Source organism: Marmota flaviventris, chromosome 14 (genome assembly GCF_047511675.1).
Source record: "Marmota flaviventris isolate mMarFla1 chromosome 14, mMarFla1.hap1, whole genome shotgun sequence".
Lineage (NCBI taxonomy): Eukaryota > Metazoa > Chordata > Mammalia > Rodentia > Sciuridae > Marmota > Marmota flaviventris.
Genome location: NC_092511.1, coordinates 77,468,854 through 77,484,303, shown reverse-complemented (window position 1 = coordinate 77,484,303; position 15,450 = coordinate 77,468,854). Strand labels below are relative to the sequence as shown.

General features: G+C 60.4%; 1 protein-coding gene across 1 annotated transcript in view; it reads right to left on the bottom strand.

Moving 5' to 3' along the window:
• Positions 1 to 15,450, bottom strand: part of Polr1a (RNA polymerase I subunit A) — a 60,260-nt gene that overhangs the window by 4,739 nt on the left and 40,071 nt on the right. The window contains exons 18-32 of the mRNA XM_027948855.2: positions 15,186 to 15,344; positions 13,878 to 13,976; positions 13,176 to 13,328; positions 12,075 to 12,157; positions 10,933 to 11,098; positions 9,983 to 10,204; positions 9,063 to 9,277; positions 7,643 to 7,810; positions 6,838 to 6,973; positions 6,241 to 6,398; positions 2,960 to 3,086; positions 2,276 to 2,386; positions 1,671 to 1,943; positions 984 to 1,184; positions 175 to 292 (exon numbers count right to left, since the gene is read on the bottom strand). Coding sequence (XP_027804656.2) covers positions 175 to 292; positions 984 to 1,184; positions 1,671 to 1,943; positions 2,276 to 2,386; positions 2,960 to 3,086; positions 6,241 to 6,398; positions 6,838 to 6,973; positions 7,643 to 7,810; positions 9,063 to 9,277; positions 9,983 to 10,204; positions 10,933 to 11,098; positions 12,075 to 12,157; positions 13,176 to 13,328; positions 13,878 to 13,976; positions 15,186 to 15,344 — 2,389 coding nt within the window. The remainder of the gene's footprint in view (positions 1 to 174; positions 293 to 983; positions 1,185 to 1,670; positions 1,944 to 2,275; positions 2,387 to 2,959; positions 3,087 to 6,240; positions 6,399 to 6,837; positions 6,974 to 7,642; positions 7,811 to 9,062; positions 9,278 to 9,982; positions 10,205 to 10,932; positions 11,099 to 12,074; positions 12,158 to 13,175; positions 13,329 to 13,877; positions 13,977 to 15,185; positions 15,345 to 15,450) is intronic.

Below are 15,450 nucleotides of genomic sequence, written 5' to 3'. Positions count from 1 at the left end.
GGGAAGGGAGCCCGGCGACAGGATAGGCCAAGCCCTGCAGGGAGCTCCCTGAAGAGATGGCAGACCAGACGCAGCCAGGGCCTCGGGTACCCACACCAGGTCTCCGCCAGGGTGGGGGCTGGCTGCCAGCGCTCTGAGGGGCTGCACCCTGATGGTCTCCCTAGGCGCTCGTACCATACACGGCAAATACGTCCTTGATCTCCTTCTCAATCACCCGCAGGGCGGCCTCGATGCCATACGCGCTGGCCATGGCGTGGATGTCGTTGGAGTAGAGGCGGCGCAGGTCCAGCACCTGAGGATAGAAGGAAGGAGTAGCGCCCTGACCCCCAACCTCGGAGCTGGCGGCCGGGTGCAGCATGGCAGGAGTCAGGAGAGGCAGGCTGGCCATGCTCCAACTGCTCGCTGTCACGACCAGAGTGCGGAGGTTCAGGGCGGAGGGACCTCCTTCACTACTCCTCTAACACACCCTAGAGGAGGAGAGCCCCCTCAGCAGACGACTGGCACAGGCCTCCTCAGGATGCACGGCAGACAGGTCGGCCACGGGGCTCTGCAAGGCCTTGCCAAGGCCTGTGGCTCCAAGCCTCCTGCAGGCACCCAGGCTGGAGGGGGCATGGCCTCAGCAGAAGCCACCGTCCACAGGAGCCAGGAGGGACAGGCACCTGCCTGGTCCTTGTTCAACACACCCTGCGAGGGAGCCGCGTGGAACCCCGAGGCTGGCTGGGGGAGTGCGGGCTCTTCCTGCTCAACCTAAGGCTCCTCAGACTTCGGAGAAACCCTGGTGCCCATGAGCAGGCTGGGGGTACCCAGGTGAGCAGGGCAGCAAAGTTTCTGACAAGTACTTTCAAAAGGTTGTAATTTCAAGAAATAAAATTGTACTCAGACAGGTCTGTGAAACTCGGTCTACTCAGCAGGCCGAGGAGGGGTGTGCCCAGGAACCCCAGAGGGGGGGAGGGCTCACACGGGGTCCGGCAGGGGCATAGTACCTCAGCATACTTGAACAGCTCTGGGAGGTTGATTCCCTCCGTGCTCAGCATGAGCTCCTTCCCGTTCCTACTGGAGGTCGTTTCACTCAGGAGGCACCGGGTGATGCCCCTGGTGGAGTAGACCACGGTGCTGCGGGCCAGGGACGCAAGCAGCGAGCCCATGTCAAAGTTGGCCTTCACCAGAGGCAGCTTCATGGTCACCTACAGCAAGAGCAGAGCTAGGTGGACGCTCGCAGCCCCAGGCGTGGCCAGGCAGGGGGATGGTGCCTGGCCACAGGGCGCTGAGCCCTCCCACCACATTCCAGGCGGGACGCCAGAGGCGGCCAAGACTTAGGGGCACTCAGCTGCACCTTGCTGCCTCTCAGTGGAACCTCTCAGCTGGACCCAAGGGAGGATAGGGACATCTGCAGAGGGGTGGTGGCCAGGGTCCCTGGGGGGAGCTGATGGGTCCTGCTGCTGGGGGGAAGCAAGCCTCAGTGTCTGGGGGACTGAGCAAGGCCCCATGTGTAGAAGACACTGTCCCTGAGCCACCAGAGGAACGTGTGTGGGCCGTGCTTTTGGGTAGAGGTCTGTGTCACTGCCAGGTTCTGGAAGGGCCCTGGGACGAGGCCTAGAGGCCACAGGCTCTCAGGGACTGTGTGCAGGGGAAGCCCAACCGTGGGCTGGGCCCAGCTGGGCGCCACTGACCTGGCACCACAGGCTCTCCGCGGTGTCATACTGGTAGTCCTCTACGAAAGAGTGGGCCTCCCGCACAGCCTGCACTCGACGCTCCACGGCCTCGGTTCCCTGGGGCCCTGGGCAGAGGGGAGGGCTCGGGGGCGTGTCCTCATTGGGGCCCGAGCCTGTGGTCTCATCTGGCTCACGGGCCTGGGGGCCACCTTCACCGTCGGCGTCCCCTTCCTCCTGTGCGTCCTCCTCCTCCTCTTCCTTCTCCTCCTCCTCCTCGCTCTCATAATCCACCTGGCGGAGACGACAGTGCACGGCTGCCACCAGGGCCCACCAGCCCTGCAGAGCTCATGCCCCCTGCTGCCCACACTCCCAGCTCCCTTGCCCTTCCCCAGGCCACGCTCAGTCCTCTAGCCTGCCCTGTCCTGGCAGGGACTGTGACAGGGACTGGCTGGGGAAGGGGTGCGCCACACCTGCACCGTAAAACGGAGATAGCCTGACGTCTGCCCAAGCTTCTCTAGTTCTGGGGGTTTCCAGCACAACACAGGGTGAGGCCTGGGAGCTGGGGAGAGCCCTGGAGTGTTGGGAACAGGGCCTCATCATGCTCGCCTTAGCCAGAGCCTCACCTCCTCCTCCTGCTTCTGCTTGCGCTTGGCATCGGAGGCGTCAGCATCCCCCTCCTCGGCGTCAGCGTTCACGATGTCCCCTTCCTCCTCCTCCTCCCCTTCCTGCTCACCCTGCGGTTTAGGGCAAGGAGAGCAGTGATTGGCTCCAGTGCCCAGCGCTCTGTGGATCCACAGCCTCCAGCCTCCGCCTACAGCTCCTCTGGGCACCTGCTGCCCTGGGGGCCAGCCTCCTCCCTCATCTTCACCTCCTCACGCACCACTTCAGAGACGTGCACTTCCCCCTTCTCATGGTCCTGGGGAGCTCAACCACTGAGCTGCACCCCAGCTCTTCTGCTCAGACAGGGTCTCGCTGAGCAGCCCAGGCTGGCTCCAAGTCAAAGGCAGAGCAAAAAGAGGCCAGAAGAAGGACTTCAAAGGCTCAGTGCAGGCCAACACTTAACGCCCACCCTCAGACTCCTTGAGAGCAGAGATGCGTGTCCCCAGGCCCCAACCTAGGGCTGGCTGGGACCATCACATCCGGGAATAAACGTGGCTTGCTGGTGCTCAGAGACCAGCAAAAGAATGCCGAGGACCAGCCTACCTGGGGAAGTGCCCGCAGAGCACTGAGCAGGGACGGCCCTTCCCAGAGAGGACTGCGAGCCCACCAGCGCCCAGCCCTGGGTCTGGCTGCGTGGCCCCACTCACCCGCCTCGTCTCCGACTCCCCTGCGCCTTCCAGGTCCTGCTGTGTGGCTCTCCGAGTGTTCACGCTTCTGAAGCTGGAGTCCTTACTGTGCTTCTTTCTGACGGACTCCATCAGGAGCCTGAAGAACCTGCGGTGAGAAGGCAGCCACGCGCCTCCATCAGCACCAGCATGCCTGCCCTCCCCTGACTGCCAGGCAGGAGGTGAGTGATGCCCACAGGAACAGCACCCAGCAGAGCCAGCCTCTCCTGTCTGCTCACTCTGCCCTCATCTGAGTGGCACTCAGCATGTCAGGAAGCACCAGCCCCACGGCGATGGGCCTGCTCTGCAGAAAGTGCTGCTGGACCCAGTGTCACGGCTCTGAGGTGACACTCCGCAGGCTTTCACTCACTCCCTGCACACCTTTGCCAGGGGAGCCCCAGTGGCTTTCATCTAACCAGGATGCCAGAACTGGCCGTAGGTCAGGAACCCAGTGGCACCAGAACCTTCCCTGCCTCTCCCCGAGCAGCATCTCCAGAACCCGCTCCGACAAGAAGAGCTGCTCCTGACTGCGAGAAGGAAGGCCTGGGACAAGTGACAACCTGTTCTGTGGCAACCAACGACGTCTATAGGCTGGAAGCAGGTCAGTATGACCAAAGTCAACGGTCACCCAGAGGCTGGGGCCTTGCCTCCAGTCACCACTTAGAGGGTCCCTCAGGGCCTTGCCTATCCTGTCCCCACAGGAGCTTTTCATCAGACCACTGAAGCACACCCAACTGGGGGACAAAGCCTGCACATCCAGCCAGGGGTCCACTTGAGCCCACCCTGAGTTGGCCCAGGGCAAGGCAGGGGTGGCAAGACGGGTTCCTGGCCTGCAAGGAGCTTCAGAGGCTGCTCTGCAGAGCAGCAGTCACTGCGCCATCTCTCAGGTGTCCCTGAACTGTCTCGACTGTGGTGGCCTCAGCTCTGAAGCCACCTCCCCAGAAGGCTGCTGGCCTCAGCCCCAGGTGTCGTGGGGCCTTGGCTCGCAGCCCACCTGCTGGAGGCACCACTCCTCAAGGCGAGGTGGGACTGCCAATGTAACTCCTAAGCAGCCTCCCTGGCCCCAGCCCAAGCTTAGCCTCCCTGACCTCCATCCCCGTCTCCAGCGACCAGGACTGGTTGAGGGAAGTGGACGGGCCACCGGGCAGCATGTGGAAGGCATGCTACAGGACGTTTTCCCGGTGTGCATAGGCTCTGCCTCTGTGACTGCCCAGAGCAAGGGAAGCGATGGCCCGTGGTGACAGCTTCCAAGGTCAGCTGTCAGTGAGCAACTGAAGAGAGCCTCCCACCCCACACGACTGACGACACACTGGGAACATGACCCTCGGCAGTGTCCACAGGGGCCTGGCTACGGCCAGCACTGCTGCTCGGAGAGTCAGACTTAGCAAAGACACCAGCTGGGACCAGAGGCCAGCGCCGACAGCTCTCTGCTTCACCCCTGGCCTGCCTTCCAGACAGTTCTCAGAGTCCCCAAGCAACAGGTACCCACAGAAAGGGCCACTGCTCAGGCATCTCCCTCCAGGGATGCATCCCTGTCTTGGTCCTAGAGCTGGGAGGGGAGGGAGGAGGGGAGGGGAGAAGCCAAAGGAAAGGGGGAGAGGGAGCAGGGAGGAAGTGGAGCGAGGAGGGCAGCCCCAGGGAGGCTGGATCTTCTGAGTGCACTTGTGGCCCCTGGGGTGTCCTGAAGGCTCTCTGAGGCGGTCATACGGCTGCATCCCTGCAAACCGCAGGCCAGACACAGCCTGCTCCTTCTCTATCTTTGCCCGGGCGTTCGGAGCCCCTCTGCTGGAGTCACCAGGACTACTGCCCCTCAGAGTGCCCGCATTGGCCAGGTCCATCACAGCTTTTCAAGTGCACAAGCAAAACCCAACTTGGAGCTCAAAAAAATCCTTCACTTCTGAACAAAGTAGGGCCGTCACTTACAGGAAGAAATAAACACAAAAAACAAAGCGTGATTTACTCCACTTCCAAGAGGCTTAGCTTAGTCTGTCCTGGGGAGGCCAAGGCCTCAGGAGAAGAGGGCCGGCCCGCCCACTCACCTTCGTGGACTATGCTCCAAAGTCCCACTTCTCAGAAGAGGACTTCGAGGACAGAACAGAACTTGGCCATACCTGCTCCTCTGCCGATGGGCAAACTGGCAGGCTGGAGCCTGCATGAGGACTGCCTGGTGGAGTAAGCCTCCTGCCCGGGGAGGACGCTGCTGCAGGGGATGCCCAGCCAGGGACCATCCACAGGGCTGAGCGTATACCCAAGATGGTTATCCCCACAGCCCCTGCCCTGAATGCCACAGGGCCAGTGTACAGGGCCACCTCGTCTTTAGGGCACAGGGAGGTGGGGGCCGAGAGACAGAGAAGAACGTGGGTGGAGGGCAGGGAGCGTGCTCCTTTGCTTGCCACTGTCTTGCACGTGAGAGCAGCTCTGGGAGCACCCAGGAGAGGTTGGGGCTAGAGGCAGCGGCCAGGGGCCAAGTCCTGCCAAGACAGGGGATCTGTGTAGGCCTAGCAGCCTTTGTAAAATGGGAATTAGTTGGTGGTATTTCTAAAAGCAAAAGCATGTGATCATATCACCAAGGAAAATTTAAAAAGGAGGAAGCCTTTTTTGTTTCAAAAATCAGAAAATCTGGCCACGTCTGGCCTGTACCTGCAAGGGATAGCCACTCACTAAGACAGCCTGCATGGGCCTCCCGCCTGTCCTGACACCAGCACCCTTGCATATGGCCTGTGCCCTTCTCTCCTTCATCTGATACAAATATGTACACGTGCCATTTAGTTTTGCAGTCCGAGAGATCCAGCCTACACCTTTCCAATGTCCAAGGAAGTTCATTCCCGTGATCATCAGTGGCCAGAGGCTCTCTGTGATACTGGTGGCAACCCTGGTTACAGAGGTGGGCTCCTGGGCAGCAAGGCACTGCTGGGTGCTCACCAGGCCTCGCTGCTGCGTGCACCCACAGCCCACCCAACACCAACACCACGCTGGCTCCTCCTCTCTGCCGGGCACAGTTCTACAGTGAGACGAACTGCTCCCGCCCCTTGGCACAGGACAGGACCTGGGTTCAGGGATTATAAGGGCCAACAAGGTCTTTGGGTCATCCCCACAAGCCAGACTGGACAAGGGTTCCAGATTAAGTGGCAGGGCCCGCTCTTTTCCTAAACACTTTCTTGCAGGGCTCAATGGACAAATGCACCCCACCCCTGGAGCTCTGGAACAGGATTGCTCTTGGGCCAAGGTCAGTTACAAGCATGGCCTGAGCCCTGAGCCCTGACCTTGTTTCCATGAAGTGCAGGATGTCCTCGGGCCTTAGGCACTTCTCCTGCTTGTAGTACTCGTGTGGCAGGAACTGGAACCGCAGCTGGTACACCCGGAATTTGTTCTGTTTTTCTCCCATACAGAAGGACTCCTGGACGTCAACTTTCTGCAACACCTAGAACCAGATGGACAGATGGACCTGACTTGTCCCAGCCCCAGTGACCACACTGCAAACAGGAAACCCAGTAGGTTCTGGGGGGGACAGCAGCTGGGCCACAGGCCAAAATTCTAAGGAAACTCCAGTGAGCTCTGCTAGCATGGATCCTTGGGGGTGGCAGGAGCGGATTCCAGCAGCTTCCAGAGGACGGCAGGGCCTCAAGGCCCGGGCTCCTGCAGGGCTGGTGAGCCGTTCTTGTGGGGACATGGGGTGCCCTAGAACTAATGGTTATCTCCAGAGCCTCCTGATTCACCCTGCTCAGCACCTGGTAGAGACAACATCTCTCCCACTGCTGGGACTACAGCCGAGGGCTGAGCAGCTGGGATGGTCTTTGATGCAGAGGGGACAATTCAGGATGGTGTCTCTACCCTGAGTGCAGCTGGACTGAGTCGGTTACCTCCTCTAAGCACACCCTGGTGAGCTGCTTCTTCAGGCTCCTCACTCTCCTTAGGGCTTTCTTGGTGTTTAACACGGGCACACTCATCATGGGTGTCTTGATGTTGGCGCTGGCCACCATGAGAATCTCCCTCAACCTGTCACAGAACAAGGGCCCAATTGCTCATGACAGGTAACCAGATTCCTTGTTTGCATGAAACTTTTTCTAGAAACATCAGTGGTGTGCTGGGATGGGAGTGGCCTTGCAATCTCATTGAGCAATATGCTGAACCAGACCCCAGCTCCTGCCTGCTGTGACGGTGAGGGACTGTCGAATCCCTCAAGGGTAGGGCTGAACCTAACTCTCCCAGGGTGACTGGGACGCAGGGCACTTAGCCAGCCTTCAGGCCCGTCTGGCATGTCCATCAGGCCTTGTTCACTCCGCAGGCTGGAAGCCATCAACGAGAGTGCAGGATGGCGGACTGACTCATGTTTTCCCCTTGCCTGGTGGCTGTCTTACCACAGTGTGCACGCATGCACCTGGCAGGTCAGGGTCAGGGTCTATATGGGCGGTGTTCCTGGAGCTGGGCAGCAAAATGGCCCTGTGCAATTCCACAAGAAGGCCCAGAAACCTGAAACAGGACTGGCAGAGAAGCAGCGGGGATCCTCGAAGGCTGAGGTATCCGTCTGGCCACAGAAACCAGACCAGCTCCCCCAATTCCAGTGCTGACCTCCACTTTGACAAGACCCTGTCTGTCACATGCTCGCTCACTCTCACGAAGTAGCCTCTTCCGTAGAGGGCCAGCCCTACACCCTTGTGCCCGCACCTTGGGATACCCAGGGTGACGTTCATCTCGCCTCTGCCTGCAAAGTGGAAGGTGTTCAGGGTCATCTGCGTGGACGGCTCCCCGATGCTCTGGGCGGCCAGCAGGCCCACAGCCTCACCCGGGTCGCAGAGCGAGCGCTGCCATTTGAGATGCAGCAGGGTCCTCAACCTGGAGGTGGACAGGGCAGGCATGCAGTGGCCACAGTGCCAGAAGCCTCTTTCTAGGCTTCCTAGGTGAAAGATCCCATTAACCTCTGGGTCCTGGCTAGTGACCTTGCAATGTCCTAAAATTACACGATGACGTCTCCAGCTGGGGATGCAGCACCCGACATTCATGAGAACGTCACACATCCACCCAGACCAGTGACTGCAGGTCCCCTCGGCTCTGAGGACTTGTGGCTCATCCCTCATTCCTGTTTCCCACTGGCACAGTCTGGAGAGGGCCGAAGCCTCCTGGTCCAGACAGGAGAGATCAGGCAGGTTCACAAGGCACCAGGGGCAGGAGGAGCTCCATTACTCAAGTGGCTGCAGACCACACGAGGGTAGCCATGCTGTGCTTCTGCTGACCACGCCCAGGCAGGACGGGGCTCGACAGAGGCGGTATGAGCTGCTGTGGGTGAATGGGGGTGTGCGGTGGGCAGCAATAAAGCTGCACCTCCTGGTAAGTCCTTCCAGGCCCTTTCTGAGCTGCAGGGACAGCCCGGCTGGTGGCTGAGGTAACCATGTCACAGTCCATATGGAGAATCTGGTCCCCCCAAATCCTCCACTGCTCCCCACCTCCTGGCCAGTGTGAGCCCACTCCTGACCCCACCAGCCTGGGCATGTGCTTCACCAGGGAAGATGGCCTCAAGGTCCTCAGGAAGCTGGTGGGAACAACCAGGACCAACGTCTATTAGGCACTCCTGGGCCCTTCTGATGCAGTGACCCATCATGCTGGCTCACTCAGCCCATAGGCTGTCTCCCTTTCTGCAGAATTCCTCTGAGCTGAGGCCTCCCCTTAACCCCTTCATAGGCCGGAGATCCGCAGCTCAAAGGATCACTGCGGTCATGGGATCCACGTCCTCATGGAAAGCTGAGGACAGTATCCCTGGGCAGTGAGTGACTCACCCAGGGCCACAGAGTGCCCAGGAGCAGAACAGACTGACCCTGACTCTTAGCCATGTCTACCCTGCCAAACGGAGCGTCATTTCTGCAGACCTCTGTCCCAGCGGTGCCCCTTTCAGGTACTGGTCCAGATGAGAGGAGTGCTCTCTGCCCTGCTCTGGCCAGCCTCAGGGTGTGCTTGGTGCCCTTGCGGTCTCGCCTCCCTCCCTCCTGCTAGAGGCAACCTTGGAGGCGGCCCTCTTCCTAGGCTGGGTGGGGAAGGGCCTGAGAGGCAGAGCTCCTCCCATAGGCACCAGACAACAAAGCAAGGTCGTCACCTGTCCAGAGAAAGCTCCGATTTCTTGTAACTCTTTTCTGCTTCAAGTGCCCATTCTTGACTGTAGTCATCAATCTTTTTTTCAAAATGTTCTGACACAGACGCCAAGTAGATATCTGGGCGCCAGACAGACAGACTGGGGTCAGGACAAGGGGCCGCCTTCCTCTGGTACTTCTGCCGGCTCTTCTCATCTAATTCGTACCACATCTGCAACACCTGCAGGAGGGCAGGAAGGGTCTCAGCAGCGGGAGGGCTCTCTTGGGGTTCCAGTGGCATGGGGGCTCAAAGGCCCTGGTTCCAGGAGAGGGGAGGGCGAGAGGAGGATGAGCCTGCCTGTGTGAGGTCAGAAGTACCCCGACACTTAACACAAGACAGCCCTCTGTGCAGGGCCCGCTGCGTGACCATGACCAGAGACTCTTTGTCCTGGCTGCAGGCACAGGCAGACCGCCTCCAGCGTTTACTGCCCAACTGTGACTCCTCTATGAAGTCAGAAGGGCAGTGAGGGGCCCAGGAGAGGCCGAGACGGGCCTGCCCTGGGCCAACCACACTGAGGCTGCAGAGGAGGCCTGGTCAGGTCCTCCCATACGGGTGTCCCCAAGGCAGAGAGCTGGCTTCTGGCTCCCAGCTGTGCTCTACCACAGGAGGATGCAGCAGCATAGGGAGAGAGCAGGGAGAGGCCCTGGGCACCACTGCTATCCCTCCCAGGGTCCCACCAGGGCCCGCCTCCAACATCTGCACCAGCCCAGGGGAACCCTGAGCCCCAAGACACCCTGTCAGAGACCCAACTTACTACCCAGTGCGTGCCACTTGGTCTTGGCCTTGTCACCTCACGTCCTCTCAGGAGCAGCCCCCACCCTCAGCCCTGATGGTGCCCAGAGCCTGGAAATGCTAGGCGCTGGGGACACAGCACCCTAGCGTCACCTGCTGGGCCTCTGGGCTGCGACCATTCCTGTTCTCGCCTTTCAGGTTCAGCGCCCTCACAGTGTCCTGGACCTTCTGGGAATAACTTAGGAAGGCTCCCCTTCTCAGCGGCCCGCTGGAACGCCTGCTGTGCCATTTTTTGATAGCTCTGAAGTGGCGGAGGGCCTTTTTGGGATCTGCTCTGGATAAGACTTCATGGAGGTGCTTGGATCTCATTATCACCTGATGACGAAGACAAAGGACACAGGTACCGTGAGGGATGAGGGGTGGCGGAGGGCCTAAGCACAGCCTCCTGGGGCCCCAGGGAGCCTTCAAAGTGCCCTCATGAAGACGAAACACCACTGCCAATCAGGGCCTCAGCGTGTTAACAGAGCCTCGGGGTGGCGGTGTCAGGAGCCGCGGGCATGCAGGAGGGACTGGCATGCTCAGGGCCCTCCAGGAACAGGGGGAGCCTCTGGGAAGAAAATGTGGTGACAGGGATGGCCCCAGAGAGGCAGGACTCTGCACCCAAGCACTCTCTCAACCCTGCTATCAGCCCAGCACTCTCAGAGGGCTTGGCTATTTCCGCTCCCAGTCTGCACTATGGGATGCTGAGTCAAAGGCAATGGTCACTACTGGGCCACGTGGAAACGAGTGCTGGGGCCTGGGTTCAAAGGCTGCCTCTGCTGTAAGACCGGCAGGCTACTGTCTACCTTCCCAAGCCGTGGTGAGGCCGCCCCTGGACAGTGTCCACCGAGCACTGTAGCTCAGGACCTGGTATGCAGCACCTGCCTCCACCCCGCAGCTGTCGCACCTTCTCACGTGATCCAGGTCACAGGGTTCTGAGATCCTGCTTTACAGCCCTCCCACTGGACTCCAGAGGCCACACGACCATGGCGGCACCCAGGGTGCTCAGGCCCTCAGACCCTGAGTGCAGCCAGGGCAGGCCTGCGCAGTGGGCCTGGCACTACCTCGTAGTTGCTGGCCAGGAAGGGGAACTGCTTGGGCTGCAGGAACTGCGTCTTGGGGATGTCCAGACCGTCCTCCCCATACAGGAACTGCACCACGCTGCCGTCGCTGTCCCGGACCGTCAGATCGTACTGGACCACCAGCCCCTCCAAGTGTTTGATGATGCACCTGTCAGGAGGCCACCTGAGGGCCAGCTCTGCAAGGGCTTGCCACACAGCCCTGCTGCTAGCATCCACCCTGCACCCCAACAGCCAGCCTGCCCGCACCCTCTCTGCTAGCAGTGCCCCCGCAGATGCCTGTGCCTGGCCTCCACGGCTCCTGCCCTTCTCTTCCAGCAGGGCCTGGTGCCTCCTGCCTGCACATGGAACCAGGTAGGACCAGACCTGCCTGACCACTCATGTCCTGGTTTTCCTAGGTTTTTCTGAGTGGCTGGGGATGGAGGTAGAACTGCTGCTTAGGAAGGAGTGGCCGTGCGGCCAAGCCATGGAGTGTGGCCACCGAGCCTGGGTGCACCGAGCACTCCCAACTGGGCACTGCTGACTGCACGCAGGTTCCTCCCTAAAGGCCACTTCAACTCTACTCTCCCCTGTAGCCTCTGGAGCCGGGGGAAAGCAGAAGGAAGGGCAGAGCTGGAGCCTGCAGGAACAGCCCCACCCTCCTGGCCAATGGGGGCTCTCTCAGGACCCAGCCTGAGCACTCTCCACTCCCAGCCCAGGTCCCAGCAGGGGGTTCTCTAGGCACAGAAGGTCCCCAAGGGAGGGTCCCTGGAAGGCAGGGCTCTGCCACCTGTCCTGCTGGCTCTTTGGAGTCAGGACTCCTCTGGACTTGATCTTTGACTCCTACATGCCCACCGTGGTGGGACGAGGACTGCCTATCCCCTTTCCAGGCAGGGGAAGACACCAAAGGGACACCTAGGCCCAAAGGGACACCAACTGCAGGCTCAGAGGCAGGCATAGCTCATTCCCATTCAAGACCCTTGCCGGCACCCATGTCCTCAGGGATGGCAGACCAGTAGGTGGGAAGGACACCTGCTGGTTTGTCTGGCCACCCTGGAGAAAAAAGTTGTCATGATCCCAAGAATCGTCCTCGAAGGTGGGAGCAAGGCCCTGGGATGCAGGCCCTGCCATAGGCACACGGTTCTCACCTCTGCAGATAGCCGGAACGGCTGGTCTTGACTGCTGTGTCCACCAGGCCCTCACGCCCCGCCATGCAGTGGAAGAAGAACTCCTGCGGGAGAGTGGGACAGGAACACCACAGGTACTGAACGTGCGCTTGGGGACCCGCGGCCTTTCCTGACGGGTGTCTCTCTCCTTCCCCAGTCTCCAGGGCTCTTGGCACTGGACAGCTCCAGTGGCCTCTGCCTCTTCCCACCCAGGGCAGGATCAAAAGCATCAGCTCCCATCCTCAGGACAGGACCCCACATCCCACTTGGCATTGTCTGCCCCACGCCCACTCTACCTTCCACCCCAACAGGCAAACAGAGTGGTGTGGCATGCTCCAAGCTTCTGGAAGCAGCCCACAGTCAGAGCTCATCACCGCTGTCCTCAGCCCACCCCGCAGGAGCTGGGGAAGGCAGTGGCTTCCTGACCCCCCTCCTACTCTGTCACATACAGCAATGCTGGCCGCCACCCACTAGGAGGACTCTGCAAGCGCTCGGGGTTGCAGCCTACGAGAGCCTCCAACATCCCTCACCAGAGACCACAATGGCCAGGAGAGCCTGGGGGCCGTAGCCTTGGATGACTGGCACTGGATGGCGGTCTGCCCTGGTGGCCTGACACACGGGGATTGAAAGGCACTAACACCCAAAGCTGCTCCACTGAGGTGGGGAGCAGAGGGAGCTTCCCTTCCAGAGGAGGACTGGGCATGTTCCCTGGACAGCACCTCCCACTGTGAAAGAGCCCAGGGAGGGATGGGGGCTTTGTGCAACGGACCTGCATGTGGTTCCCTGTGGCAGCCCAGGCTCCTGGGAAGACAGAGGCCCCCTCCTCCAGCTCTTATGGCAGCCGAGAGGATTGGAGAGGCTGTGTGGCCATCCCGGGCACCTCCTTGTTATGGGCATGCCTCTACTGGGCTAAGTTCTGCCCTCCCCAGGGTCGTGTCCTCTGGGCCCTCAGGTCTGGTGGGCAGGCAGCAAGTAGCCTGACATTGTCCTTGGCCACTCTCATGTAAAGCCATGGTTGGGGCCCGGGTCACTTGGCACTGAGTCTAGGAATAAGGAGATGGCACACGGGAAACCCACACATACGGAGGGCTGAATGCCGGTGAGGAACCTCCCAGTGACGAAGCCGCCAGCCCTGGGGGTGAACCTGTAGGGCTCGAAGCAGGGCAGCGACTTGCCAGACGCCATCAATGGGGGCCTCCGCCCCTCTAGCTCGATCTGTCCCAGCAGGCATGAGATCTGGGGAAGGAAACCAGGCAGACTCAGGACGAGGCGGGACACCCGGGAAGCTGCCGCCTCAAAACACAGCAGCTGAGTCCCCTTCTCCTGACTGAGGTAGACATCTGGGCTCACAGAAGGAGTAAGGCTGGGAAGGAAGCTGCCACCAGAATCACCACTGCATGTGGAGGGTCTGGGGTGCTGGTGGGAAGTGCAGGAAACAGCAGTGCACTATGACCCTCACCCTAGGTCCAGGGAACCTCAGGCGATGGAGGTGCTGGCTGAGGGCACGCGCCATGAGGGCACAGTGCTGGGGCTTCCCCACCGACTGGGCCTTCTGGAGGGCCCTTGGCCACTTCACCCTCCTGCTGCTCGCCACTCACCCAAGGACAGGGTGCTGCAGGACCCACTCAAGTTCGGGTTTTTGAAGGGGACTCAGCTTATGATCTGTCAGGAGTGGTGTGTTTGTGTGTGACGAGTCACTGCTCTGCACCTCACTCCTTCAGTCTCACCACGTTCTATGTGGAATGTGGAGCCGCCCACTGCCAGCAGCCCGCCCTCTGTGCCCACCTGCATCGTGTTCACGGTTGACCCTTTGGCCCCCGACTGCACCATCATCTGCAGGTTGTTCTCTGGGAACTGCCTGTGCAGACCAAGAGGCATACACGCCTGTGGAGGGAAGCGGGCGTGTCAGGGTTCCTCCACCTCCTGCCCCAGCCCCGGGGTCAGGTGGGCCCTGGAGCAGAGGCCATCTGCTGGAACACGTGCCAGGTACAGGCCATGCCCTGCACAGGGCAGGGGAAGCCTCAGTGGGCTTCCACCCCCATGCTGCCCCCACCTCGGCCCTTGGCCGCCTCACATCCCCAGACAGGAGTGGCGGGCTCCATTCACTCGTCAAAGAGAAGCAGGAGGAGGTGCCATCAGTTGGTGGCTCTAAAAAGGTACTAGTTGGGCATAAAATCGAGGCGATGCCCTGCTAGGCCGACCCGGTCCTCACCACCAGGTAGACCACCAGTGTCACACTGTGTCCACACGAGCACCCAGTGGGGAGCCTGACTATGGCTCCAAGGCCAGCAGATGCTGGCAGATCCACAGGAGGGGACATGGGAAGATGCCAAGGGCACCTGAAACCCAGCCCAACATGGAGGGGCAGAGCCTAGGTGGGAAAAACAGGAAGGACAGGAGGTGGGGACAACAAGCCACCCAAGGCCACTTCTGACGATAAGTCCTCCAGCCCAGCCTTCTCAGTCAGGGAGCTGCGCCTCCTGGCCCTGGCCCTGCTGAAGGCGCCCAGAACACCACCTCTCGTGTGCAGGGCCCCACAGACAAGGCTGGCGTGAGCTGGGGTAGGCCTCGTCTCTTCCTTGCTGCAGGGCCAGGGAGCCGGGCTACAGCCCGACTGCCAGGGGCCTGGTATGGCTTCCTGTGCACGAGCTCCTGCTCCTCATGTCCACTTCCAGGCCAGGCCCCAAGCAGACTGCCCCATATGCGCCTGTGGGCACATGTGAGCACTGAGCAGTCGGACCTGGAGCAGGCTTCTCTCTGGCGCTGCCGCACCCTGCACGTCCACCTGCCGTGGCCCACAGGAGAGCCCCCCTTCAGATCCCTTCGATGTCGTCACTCCATAAGAAATACTGCACAAGTCGGTCCCTCTCAACGCCAGTCCAAGGTCTTCCCGGGCCTGCCAGGGAGGCAGGACATGGTCCTGGGCTCTTCAAACAATGGATTAGCCATCCCACCTCAAATCCTAACCAGTCACCTCTTAAACAGCCATCTGCCCCAAAGAATCCTGAGTGACAACCAAATGGAATTAAAAAAAAAAAAAAAAAAAAATAGCATTCAAACAAGTGGGGACAGTCCATGCACCTCCAGGCTGACCTTGTTAATCTCATTGCTGTAGCGGTTCACCTCCTCCTTGAACTTCAGATCGATCATGTTAAAATCCCTCTGGTCCTTGCCCAGATGGGCATCCTCCCACTTCCCTCGGACCTCATCACATGATGCGGCTTCTGGCAGGTTTAGTGCAGCCCGGACAGCCTAAAGGAAGTGAAGACGTGGCGGGGATGCAGTCAGATGAGGAGGTGTGGGTTTCATTCTGCAGGACTCTGGTCCATGGGCAGGCCATGGCCTCCCAGCCCACTTA